The 12,287-nt window shown below is 49.2% G+C and overlaps 1 protein-coding gene across 14 annotated transcripts in view; it reads right to left on the minus strand.

Annotated features, from left to right (window-relative positions):
- Positions 1-975: 975 nt before the first annotated feature.
- DYSF (dysferlin) overlaps positions 976-12,287 on the minus strand; it is a 175,226-nt gene continuing 163,914 nt past the window's right edge. For all 14 annotated transcript variants that reach the window (XM_040994027.1, XM_040994023.1, XM_040994025.1 and 11 more), the window contains 4 exons: positions 7,052-7,230; positions 5,623-5,732; positions 4,315-4,462; positions 976-1,224 (listed from right to left, as the gene is read on the minus strand). In XM_040994027.1, the coding sequence (XP_040849961.1) occupies positions 1,186-1,224; positions 4,315-4,462; positions 5,623-5,732; positions 7,052-7,230 (476 nt within the window). In that variant the 3' untranslated portion in view covers positions 976-1,185. The remainder of the gene's footprint in view (positions 1,225-4,314; positions 4,463-5,622; positions 5,733-7,051; positions 7,231-12,287) is intronic.

Raw genomic sequence — 12,287 nt, forward strand, 5'->3', positions numbered from 1 at the left:
GGGGGAGTGAATCATTGGATTGAAAATATTTCTGTATCCTCTTCTCTCTCTAAATCTGACTTTCCAATAAAAATAAATAAATCTTCAAAAAGAAAAAAAAAAGGATCAGTGCTTTCCAGGTGCAGCTCCATCCTCAGGGTGGACATAAGACATCACCCCTGTCTCAACTACTTCCTATAGCTGCCAACTGGTATGGTGAGCCAAGGCGGGGTCTGTAGGGTCCTTCTTGGAGGGCTTGGAGGCTTGGTCAGGGAACAGGCTGCCAGCAGATATCAGGGCAAGTCTCCTGGACAACAGGGGAGGCAGTGGCCAGCAACCCAGCCCCTGTGGGGCGGTGACAAGGGCCTCCTTTTAGGAATCCACTGTTGCCAAGCTCTTTGCTTTCTCTCCAGGGATATTCCTACTGTCCGTTAAACCTGTTTCCTGCAGGGAAAGTTGGGCGGCAGCTAAGGCTAAGCTTAAGTCACAGATAAAAAAAACAGCTTTGTCCAGACCAGATCTTTAAGGCAGAAAGAAAGAATCCTAAAGAAACCCCAAAAGTATGGGAAATAAAATCAAAGCCAAGGGCCCAGCAGCCCTCCATGCCTAGAGAGTTTCCCAGCCTAGCCCTTTCCTTGGGGCTCCATCTTGATGAAATAGAACCTCTGCCTCCAGCAGGGGCAAAGACACCTGGAGGCACAGGTGATTGACTGCCCATCTGAGAAAGAGAGCCTAGGAAAGGAAGAGGACATACCCAAGGAGTAAGGAGGGGACAAGTACGAGGTCCTGGGGAAAAGGCAGAAGATGTCAGCCTCAAAGTCCATGTAGCCTCTTGACCCCCAGTTCATCTTGCTATCAAAGAAACAGCCCCCTCAGGCCCCCACCCTCTGGCTCCTCCAAAGAGTGGGCCAGAGATAGCACCTACCCCATTTTCCCCTATAGTTATCACCAGGCAGGTATAGGAGAGTGACACGGCCACACTGCCTCAAAGTTCCATCTGTTTTGTACTGAAATATATGCGTGCTCATCCAAAAAGGGGGGGTGGGAGTTGGAGGAGAAAGAGATGATGAAAGGGGGTGACCATCCACCAGGCTCGATGTTAGCCACTCTTGGAGCATGCGTCTGTCCTTCTGTGTTGCCCACTTTGGCAGGATGGCTGGTCTCGGAGAGCTGCAGGAACTCAGCAGCACAGGGCCAGGAGTGCTCTCAGCTGAAGGGTTTCACCAGCTTCATGGCAGCATAGTTCTGGGGGATGGGTGGACAGAGGGGGAAGGGACACATGGTGACCCCAAGAGGCAAGTACCAGGGGTGGCCTGAGAAGGGCCGGGAAAACAGGCCCCTAGCTATTAGTCCTGACATCTGTGTGTACCTGGCCCTTGCTGCCAACCTTCCCAAACAAAGTTCAGCTCAACACCCAACCCCACCTGGGATTGTCGCCAGTCAAGTCAACCTCTGCTTGCCTGAAACTCACTGGGTCTTTTCACCTGTGAGCCCACACTCCCTGAACTGCCGTCTTTCCCTCCCATCTGTCCAGGACTCACTCCCAAGCTCTAGCCTAGGGGTCCACAGAAACTCAGAACACCCAAGGCCCAGCCAGAGGGAGCCCTGCTCTGGCCTCCTCCATCTGACAGGTGTGAAGGCAGGCCCTCACTCCCTCCCATACACACTCACCTACATGGAGACCTACAGCTCGTTGTTCATCATGCTCCTGCCTCAGGAGCAAGGAGAGTTGGGGTGCACAGTGGAGGCAAGGAGACTTACAACTCAGGCCTGCCACAGGGCTGTCCAGGGCCTCCCTCTGAAGTGCTCCCTAAGCACACATAGCACGGGACTCTAATTGGGACGGCATGTTCCCCAGCACTGCTGCTGCCCAGGAAAGTCAGCGCTGGAAACAAAGCCTGCCCTCCATCATCCCTGCCAGACCGCCTCCCGCCTCCACATGCTGGTCCTGCTTCCAGCTGGCTCTGATCACACAGGCTGTCACCCCCCACTGCCACCTCCTCCCAAGAGAATTTCCAAGAGGCTGTGGGATTGGACCAGCTGCAGAAGGAACAGCCCCAACCTGGCTCTTTCCCCCAGGCCCTGGGATCACTGAAAGCCAAGTGAGGGTCACCTTGTAGAGGTAGGCACAGGCCAGATGACTGAGGGACTTGGGTGCAAGGAAGCAGGCAGTCCCAGGCTACACCCTCCACCCAGGACTGTCCCTGACCCCTGCCCCAGGCCAGCTCTAGAAGAGGCAGGGCACAGTCAGTGTTTAACAGAAGACATTTTGCAAGGTGCTTTAAGGAGACCGCATGCCCAAGTGCTGGAGGCTCAGGAGACAAGGGAGGGCAGCTCTGACCAGGGTCTCTCCCGCACCAAGCATTTATTTGCTCCTGCCCACAGGGCCCTGGGAAAGGTAAGGGACACCCCCCTCTTCCTTGTCGCTGCCAGCCACAGAGGTCAGAGTCATGGCAGGGAGGGACCCAGGTCCCAGAGGCAGAGCCAGCGCTTGGGACTCAAAGTGCAGAGCACCTTGCCCAAGTCACCAGGACTTCTCCAGCCTCATTCTGCCCCAACGCAGCTCATCCTTCAGCCAACCCAGGACCAGCCCAGGACTCTGTGAGTCTGGTTAACTCCCTGTGACATGGGGGGTACGAGCTGGTCTGCACCAGCCGCCCCTGTGTATCTGTATGGCTCCACAGGAACGTCTGGCTGCACACCGTGGCTGCCTCTCAAACAAGCTGCCTTACCTCCTCCCTCAGGCTCACAGCAGCCCCTTGCCTCCTGCTAGCTGTATGGCAGCTGAGGACACTCCCAAGGAGTGGAGGTAAACTGAGGCAGGTAGGAAAGAGGACCGCATCTCCCCCAGCTCAGCAGTCTAGCCATGCCTCATGGGTGGAAACACCTGGCTGACCTCAGATTCCAGGCGACCCTGGCAGAAGCAAAAGCACCAGAACAGCACAGCTGCACACGCCCTCCTTCCATGCTCCTGTCTCTAATCTTGCCTTTGCAATAGCACCTGCCTTTGTTTAATGAGGCCCCTAAAACCATATAAACATCAAGTCCCTACCACCCAAGAACTACCCTGGACCCCAGCCAGGTTTTGTCCATCAACTGTTAACTCTTCTTGCTAAAGTCTCAAGACACACCTCCACATGGCACCATGGGCAGCCATAGGCAATCTCCAGGGCCTGGCCTGCAGCTGTACCCATAAACTCTCCTAGTTCTAGACCTTCCCTTTTGCTATAGGCAGCCACAGCAACTCCAGTACTCCTCCTGGCAGATGAGGCCAGTCCCTGCAGGGGTGGTTTGTGGTTTAACCTCTCCCCTCTGCGAGCTGACTCCATTGCCACCTGGCCTGGCCTGCTGACAGCTCTTGGTGGGAGAAGCTATCTCCATCCCTCTCTATCTCCTGGAGGATCTGAGGGCCAGGAGCTCACCTATGAGTAATTCCCTACAAGCCTGCCTGCTGCGGGGACACTGCCCAGGCCAAGGGCCCTGTGTGGGAATCGCAGCAAGCCCTGAACCAGGAGCTGTCTGTGGAAGTTGTCTGCCATGAAAATGAGGCCAAGGAGAGACTTCCCTCTCTCTCTACTTTTATGAGTTTGGAATTTCCATATTAAAAAGTTTAAGAACATTTTAAAGAACATTTTTTAAAAAATCAGGTGTCAGCCTGAAAACACTTCAATTCCTTCAGGGTCTGAAGGGCTAACGACATCAGGGGGCTGGAGCTTGTGTGGGGGTCCCTGAGAAGCTGTGAAAGCCAGAGCAGGACAGGCTGAGAACAGAGCTCTGGGCCCTCTCATCAGCTCCCAGGTGCCAGCTGGCTGCTTATCAGGAAGAGGATGCCTCAACTGAGATCCTGGGCCAGCCCCCAGCTCAGCCACATCTCCTATACCTTTCCTCTGCAGGGGCAGTACCCTCTTATATCCTGGGGAGACCCTCTCCAGCTCTAGCTCCTCCCATCCTGGGACTAAGCGTTGCTGCCTTCAAGTCTGAGGGGAATTCTCTACTCTGCCACTCACATCTCAGCCTCTCCTCCTATGCCAGGGCCACACTGTCACCCCCTTCAGGAAGGTTACCCTGCCCACCACAATCCAGGGGGGTTCATCCTCTTTATCCCCTCCATTACAAATTTGAGAACCTTGTTTACCACGGTGACATCTCCCTACCAAGCACAAGCACTCAGTTTGCCCTGCTGAGCTAAGAGCTCCCAACAGGTGGGTCCATGTCTGCCCAGCTTAGCAAGGGCTGTGTGTCCTTCATCAGGACACTGGGGACCCCTCTGCAGGGCTAGGTGAACACCCCCATTAGACCCAGAGGTATGTGTGCCTCCCCCATCAGACTGCTCACCGGGAAGGCATAGACAAAAATGCCCAGAAACAGCAGCAGGATGAAGAGGATGATGAAGAAGATGATGGCACATCGGTAGCGCCGCCACAGGATGAATTTCATCGTCTTGTACGGGGAGGTGAACCACAGGAAGGAGGTGTCAGGACGCCTGGAAGGTGGAGCCCAAGGTCAGCAAGACACCCTTGACACAGGATGCTATCTCCAAATCCCGCTGTTAGCACTCCCAACTGCACAGCTACTACCCCAGGCCCTGCAGTCTGTCTACCAGCCCAGGGAGACCTCCTTGTCCCTAACCTCAGGCCTTCACAGCCTCGTACCCTCCCACATCCACATCCTGTGGGCCCCAAGTTTCAGGCACTACCAGGCTGTACTTGCTCTGGGGGCCCAGTTCTCAACCATCCTTTCCCTGTCACCCACCCCCTTTCCTCCTGACCCAGGATTTAATCACAGACCACTGACTCTCAAACTGGGCAGTCTCAAACAGCTGCTGCCTGAAATTCACATTGGCCCACTGAGTCCCCGGAAAGCCAAGCCACCTGCCCTGCTGCACACAGTCACCCCATGCTTAGGGAAGGCCAATGTCAAGAGTGTCCAGAGAACTAATTCTCTCCCTCACAACCAAGAACCTCAAAGCCCTCTCCTAAGCAGCCCCGCAGCTCAGAGTAAGAGGAGGATTTTGATTCTCAGCCATGGCTGTGTTAATCGGACTGCACTCCCTGGGTCTCTCTACCCAGCTCCCAACTACCCCAAGGGCCATGCCAGGGGTTGGAGAACACTGTGGTAAAGGGGAACTGCCCATGTCAGCCCCAGCCAGAACCAAGCAGGTAGCAGGGAGACTCTCAGCAAGGAGCCTAACCCCACAGCCACCTCATGCCACACTCCTCAAGTGGTGCATGACATTGGGAAGACAGGAGACAGTCTGCCCACTGCACGGCTAAGAGGCCCATCAGGACACTGCCCCGTAAAAACGGCAGCACAGCAAGGATACAGCTGTGGAGCCAGCACATCTTGGCTTCATCACCTTCCCGGTTGGGATGATCCCACTGAGCTTGGCTGAGGTGCTCTGTTCATCTGCAAAATGCCCCTTAGCCACCACACACTGCACAGCAGGAAGGGTCCACAGCACCACGGGGACAGGCCCAGTGACAGCATGCTTAGCTCCCGACTCACCAACACCCCACAGTGCCTGCTTCCCCCAGTCAGCTTGGGGTTCTCAGCAGTGAGCCTGTTACCCGAGTGTCCCCTCATGCTCTGTGCGGCTGGCCCCTGAGCTGTGTGGGCATTGGGAGTCAGGGGCTGGGCACTGACCTTGGGTCTTCGAGCTTCGGGTTCATGTTGGGCTCATCCCGACCCTGGCCAGCTGGCCGTTCCTCATGCTCACTCTCTGCTACAATCTCCAGGGTCATTTCCAGCTTGCCCTGAGGGGACAGCAAGAGAGCCCAGTCAGGGGCATGTCATTATTCTACAGCCTGGAGCAGGCAAGGCCAGGACAAGCAAAATGACATGACACTTTTATCATCATCATCATTATCTTTAAAACAAAGGGTTGTTCTTGTAAGATATTTGGGAACCTTATAGAGATATACAAAGAATGAACACCACCAATACTTCCACTACTATTGCTACTGTATGTTTCTGTAGGCCTATAAGGTGGCGCTGTGTATAAGTGTGTGCATGTATGCGTGTATGTATGTGTGTTTGTATGCATATGTATGTGTGTACACACCTCTACAGCTTATGAATCAATTAGCTACATAATCATACATTCTTTAAAGTTTAGCTTTCAATAACTATAAAATATGCCATAGATGTGTAGCCATAATTTACGTAGTAAACCACTTATTTTTAGTCCATGGAAGTTATTTTCAACTCTTTGATACTGCCAATAAGGCTGCCGCAAACACTCCAGAAGTGAATGTCTAATTTCACCCAATCATCTCTTATAGGGTTTTAGAAGCGGAGCTAGAGAACAGAAGGCATAAGTATCATTCAGTCTATTCCCAGGCATTATCATCAGCCTGCTCCCCGCCCATGCTACAATCAGCAGTACGCCCAGCAGAAGCAAACGGGCTCTGTCCCTTGGCAGTCTCACCACCAGCGAGTACTTCCACTTCTAAAACCTCAATAGACACAAACATTGCATTTCAAAACAGTGCCGTATTTAATAACAAGAGGACTAAGCTGCTTTTCCTGTTGAATGGATGACTGTTCCACTTCCGTGAATTATCTGTGTGCATCCTTCGCTCGCTTTTCCTTTGAAGCATGGCTATTTCTTGACAGTGGTTACATTTCTCACATAACAAGGCTACTGCAGTTCAAGGGCCACTTGAGCAGTTGGCCAGCCGCCTGCTCTTCCCAAGTAAATGGTCAGGAATAAACTTTGTGTCTGGGGCTGGACGCAGGCAAAGGATGGCTCTCCCTTGCCACCCAGTGTCCCTCCCAAGGAGGGCTGCCTGCAAAACCAGTCCATCCAGGATGGTCCCTTGAAGGGGAGAAGCATGAAGGAAGCCCAGGCATGAAGCCATCAGGCCACAATGATGGTATGAACAGGTGGCGCTGCAGCTAAAAGACGCCTCCTGGGATAGGAGCTTCAAGGGGAGAGGATAAGTGGCAACCAGAAGGAAAGATGGTGACTGTCCTGGGCAACAGAGCAGGTAGGGGCAGGGCAGGAAGCCTGCATGTGCAGGGTGTGGAAGCAGCTCCCACCCATATCACGGGGTGGAGGAAGTACACTCACCGCCAAGATCTTCTTATCGCCCTCTTCGGCCACACAGGGCCACCAGCCCTTTGCTGTCTTCTGCTCAAAGAGAGATACAAAGCGCTCTGGGTGGAAGACCTCATCCAGCTGGTCCAAGGAGCACTTCTCAGCTGTCCTGGCTGGCCTGGGCATGCGGTGGAGGTCCAACTGCAAGGCACCTGGAACACAAAGGCCGTTTCTAGCAGAGGGGTTCCCCATCACTGGCAGCCTGGGCTACCTTGCTGTAGGGCAGGTTCATGGCCACCTGCTCAGCTCCTGGCCAGGATTCACTCATGGGTCACAATCACAAACTCTCCATCTCAGCCCACCCACACCACAGATTCCCAACCATCCACTCATATTCATACCCAGTCAGCCTAAACAAAGCCACCTCAACTTCCATCATGCATCCTGCTTGGGACAAGTCCACTGTATACCCATTAACTATATCCATTCATCCACTGGTTGTTTATAAGTATTTTTATTGTAGTAGAATGCTTACAACCTAATACCTGTCATGTCATTAATTATAGCCATAAGACTTTCTCATTCCTTAGACACAAAACTCCTCCATACCCACTAAGTAGTGACTCCTTATTCCCTCAGCCCCTACTAAGCTCTAGTCTACTGCCTCTGTCATCTTGCCCACTCAGAATATTTCATCCAAGTGGGATCATATCTGGGCTGTCTTTCCGTCTTATTTTCTAAGCATGTTTTCCAGGTTCATCCATGCTGTAGTAGATATAAACCCTTCAACCTTTTCCATGGTGGAATAACACTCCACAATGCCTATGCTACATCCTATTTATACATTCAGGTGTTAAAGGACACTTTGGTGCTTTCTACCTCTTGGCCATTGTGAATAACCCTTCAAAGAACATAAGAGTGCAAGTACCTGTGTTGCTGTTTTCAGCTTATTCAGGTATTACCCATGAGTAGAATTGCTGGGTTTTCTGGTGATTCTCCGTTTTACCTTTCAAGGAATCATCAAAGTGATTTCCGCCACTGGTGCTTCATTTTCTAGTCACACCAGCATCACACAAGGGCTTCAGTTGCTCTACATCCTCACCAGCACTCACTTCCTATTCCTGCTGTGACTGCCACCATCCAACCACATGCAAAGTGATAGCCCATTGTGATCTATCCTACAACCCTTTCCATCCTGGTAACCCAGCTGGATATCTTTTTGTACCATTTCATCTACTCATTCATTTTGTCCACATCTTCAGCTATCAGACTGAACAACATGAAAAAGTTGATATTCAATCATCTTTGACCTCCCCCCACCAAAATGTAGCAATTGGATGCACTTTCACCTAATCTAATCACAAAAACATGATCAAATTCAGAAACTGTTTTCTGAGGCCAAATGAAGGAAGTTCTTAAGTGCCATGGCAGAGATTAGATGCTTTCAGCATGAAGTGCTCAATTACTCTGAGCATCAAATCTAGTTTTTCTAACTTTGCTTTTTCCTTCCTCATCTCCCACTTATCCTTCTGTCCTTCCATCCATACATCTACTTCATCCTAAACAGCTACTGTTCTCCACCTATTGAGCACTATACCTACCCACCCATCTTCCCATCTATTTACCCAGCTCTCTATCAGCTGTCATCTATCCAGTCTCCTATCCACATGATTCTTTATTTTCTAAAGCAGATAACAAGCATTGATCCGACATGAAATGTGAGTATCTTAAACAGTGTCTTAACCTCCGGGCCAAACAGCTGACTCTGGTTTTTCTTTTTAAAACTTGCTTACTAAAGCCCAATCATAGAGAGACTGACAGATACAGCGTTCAAGTCTACAAACAAAAAGATGCTGAAAAAAATTTTTTTAAAATAAGATAAATTATTTCTAATATAGTCTGAATATATTAAAGTCCTCTCCAAAAACAACAAAAAACTATCATTCCCAAAACTATGAAAAAAAATCATACCAATAAAACAGACAATAAATATTTTTTAAATTCTGCTTTTCAACTAATAAAGAAATGCAAGTAAGAATAAAATTTTGGGGTTGACATGGTGGTATCGGGTTAAGTCTCTGCCTACAGCACTGGTATCCCATATGAGTGCCAGCTCATCCAATTCCCAGTTTATAGCCTGGGAAAGTAATGAAAGTTGGCCCAAGTCTGGGATCCCTGCACATGGGAAATCCCAAGAAAGTTCCTGGCTCCTATGTTTGGATTAGAGCTCAGCTCCAGCAATTGCAATTTTTGGGGAAGTGAACCAGCAGGTGGAGGATCTCTCTCTCTCTCTCTCTGACTCTCTTCTCTGTGGAACTCTGCTTTCCCAATAAAATAAATAAAACTTTAAAAAAATAAAATATTTTAGTAGAAATGTTTAAATATATGTAACATAACAGTGATTGCTTTGGGAAATGGCTCCTGCACAAAAAGGTCATGAGTGGAAGTATACAAATAAGCAACACTTTCCTTGAGAGCAACTGAGTAAAATAATTTTCAAAGCATTGAAATGCACAGTAGCCAACAAACCTGATTCTTAGAGTCAAGGAAAGATATTTCTCAAAGGTTCCAAGGATATATTCCCAGGGAAGTCACTCATACTGAAAACCTGAAAATGATCCAAATACCTATCAGCTCAACTTAAGCAAAGCAAGCACCAAATGTGGTGACACCAATACAAATACAGATCAGCAAGAAAGTTCTGGAAATGTTAAACTTCCAGGAAAATCAAGATTAACAATTCTATGTGTAGTAGTAAACTATTTGTAAGGGGAGTTAAAAGACAAGTTTTTTGGGTTTTTTTTTTTTTTTTTGTGCACAAATGTTGACATCCAGGCATACAAGAAGTCTTCCAAAAGATCACAGAAAGTATGCATTTTGGAAAAATAATGTAAGAATTTACCTTTGGTACCAAAATAAACATTGCTCAATTTTATTTTCCCATATACTTTTTGAAGTACTTGGATATATGTATATGTATGTGTCACCTGTATGTATGCCTCACATGTGTATGTCGTGTGTATATATGTCCTGTCTATGTGTGTGAGGAGATCCTCAAAAGTTTACGAGAGGGCCCGGCGCAGAGGCGCAGTGGTTAAGGTCCTCACCTTGCACTCCCGGGATCCCATATGGGCGCTGGTTCTATCCCGGCAGCCCCGCTTCCCTTCCAGCTCCCTGCCTGTGGCCTGGGAAGGCAGTCGACGACGGCCCAAAGCTTTGGGACCCTGCACCCGCGTGGGAGACCCGGAAGAGGCTCCTGGCTTCGGATTGGCATAGTATCGGCCCGTTGCGCTCACTTGGGGAGTGAATCATTGGACGCAAGATCTTCCTCTCTGTCTCTCCTCTCTGTATATCCGCCTTTCCAATAAAAAAAATAATAAAAATAACTCTTTAAAAAAAGTTTATGAGAAATGCATACTAGGAAACCTTAATGCATGGATTTCACAGCTTTCTGCACCAAAAGAAACTTGTACTGACTTGTTATGGCTTGTCTAAGTAGGATTTCACTCAAGGTGCTAAGAAAGATATGAGTTTGAAAAGAGCCCCTGTGGATGCAACATGAACTCTGCCACAAGTGAAGAAGAAACACTGCACTGAGAGCAAAGCTGGGGTGAAAGAGCAAAGCTGGGGTGCAGCCAATGATGCTCAACCAGAAGTTCAAGGACAGCACCCCAAAGCCACCAGCAGAAATAACCTACTCGAGGCTATTCCATGCAGAATAACCGATTTTCTGTGTGCCCTAATTGAGGAGGATACCAGTCAATAGCAGAAGCAATAATCAGCAGCAGAGATGTCTCGATCCGTTCAGCTTACACAGTTCTGATGGGGAAATGACAGTGCAGCACACTTTCTACTCAACAAGTGCCAAACTGCTACACCAGGTCAGCTGCAGACTCAAGTAGCATTTTCAACAGAAAATTTATTTTTTTTAAGATTTATTTATTTATTGGAAAGGCAGATATACAGAGAGGAGGAGAGACAGAGAGGAAGATCTTCCGTCCAATGATTCACTCCCCAAGAGAGTACAATGGTTGATGCTACGCCGATCCGAAGCCAGGATCCAGGAACTTCTTCCGGGTATCCCACAGGGTCCCAAGGCTTTGTGCCATCCTTGACTGCTTTCCCAGGCCACAGGCAGGGAGCTGGATGGGAAGTGGAGCTGCCGGGATTAGAACTGGCACCCATATGGGATCCTGGCGTGTTCAAGGTGAGGACTTTAGCTGCTAGGCCACGCCGCAGGGCCCTCAATAGAAATTTTCAACAAGCACTGGAAGCACGTCTTAGACGAATCCTAACACAGACCAAACGTGGTTTTCCTGGTACAATGCTGCAGGTGAAGCACACTCAAAGCAACGGCTACCAAGAGGTCACAGCCAAAGCAGACTAGGCCACTGCAAAAATCACGGCACCAGATTTTTTTCAGATGCTCAAGGTATTTTGCTTGCTGACTTTCCAGAGCTCTGAATAGTGGTAGCACCTGCTTGTGAGGAGGGTGTTTTGCAGACTTAGCCACAGCTTCAAGAGAGAGACACCTGGAAAAGTTTTGCCATGAAGCAAAGCTTCCTTCTGCACCCAGCAACACTCCTGTTCATTTCACTCATAAAGCAAGGGGAATTGCGTGGGCACTGAAATGGGAAATCATTGGGCATCCACCTTACAGTCCTGACTTGGCTCCTTCTGACTTCTTCTTGCTTTCTAATCTTAAAAAAAAAAAATCTTTAAAGGGCACTCACTTTGCACTGGCACATTAGTTTCCCAGGACTGGCAGTCTTTCAGGCATGGACTGGTATCACCACTTACAAAAGCACATTGAGCTTGAAGGAGCTTACGTCAGGAAATAACATTCAGCTCTTTATTGTTACATTTTAATTCATTTCATTTTTCTTTTAACTTGAAATCTCCTTGTGCATATACATCTGATGGTCCCTACCTAGGGTGGTCTACTTAGGATGATGGTGTGAAAGCCACTGGCATATAATCAAAATGATGCTTTCAGTTTTGAATGCTGCTCTATTTCTGGGCTAGCAATATGAAGTACAAAACACTCTTGCCGGACAGCAGCAGTAAGCCTCGGCTCATAGGCAGGCACACAACCATGAGAGTAAGCACATGATGTTGTGTTGTGAGCTGTGTGGCCGGTGCTTTCTGGATGCAAAATACTCAATACACTGCAAGAACTACTGAACACTCCATTATACATGTCCTGGGCTTTGTGTTGGGTGACTGTAACCTGAGTGTTCTGGGCATGTTTAAGGGAGGCTATGCTAAG

The sequence above is a fragment of the Ochotona curzoniae genome, unplaced genomic scaffold, assembly GCF_017591425.1.
Source record: "Ochotona curzoniae isolate NIBS_2020 unplaced genomic scaffold, NIBS_Ocur_1.0 contig_883, whole genome shotgun sequence".
Taxonomy (NCBI): domain Eukaryota; kingdom Metazoa; phylum Chordata; class Mammalia; order Lagomorpha; family Ochotonidae; genus Ochotona; species Ochotona curzoniae.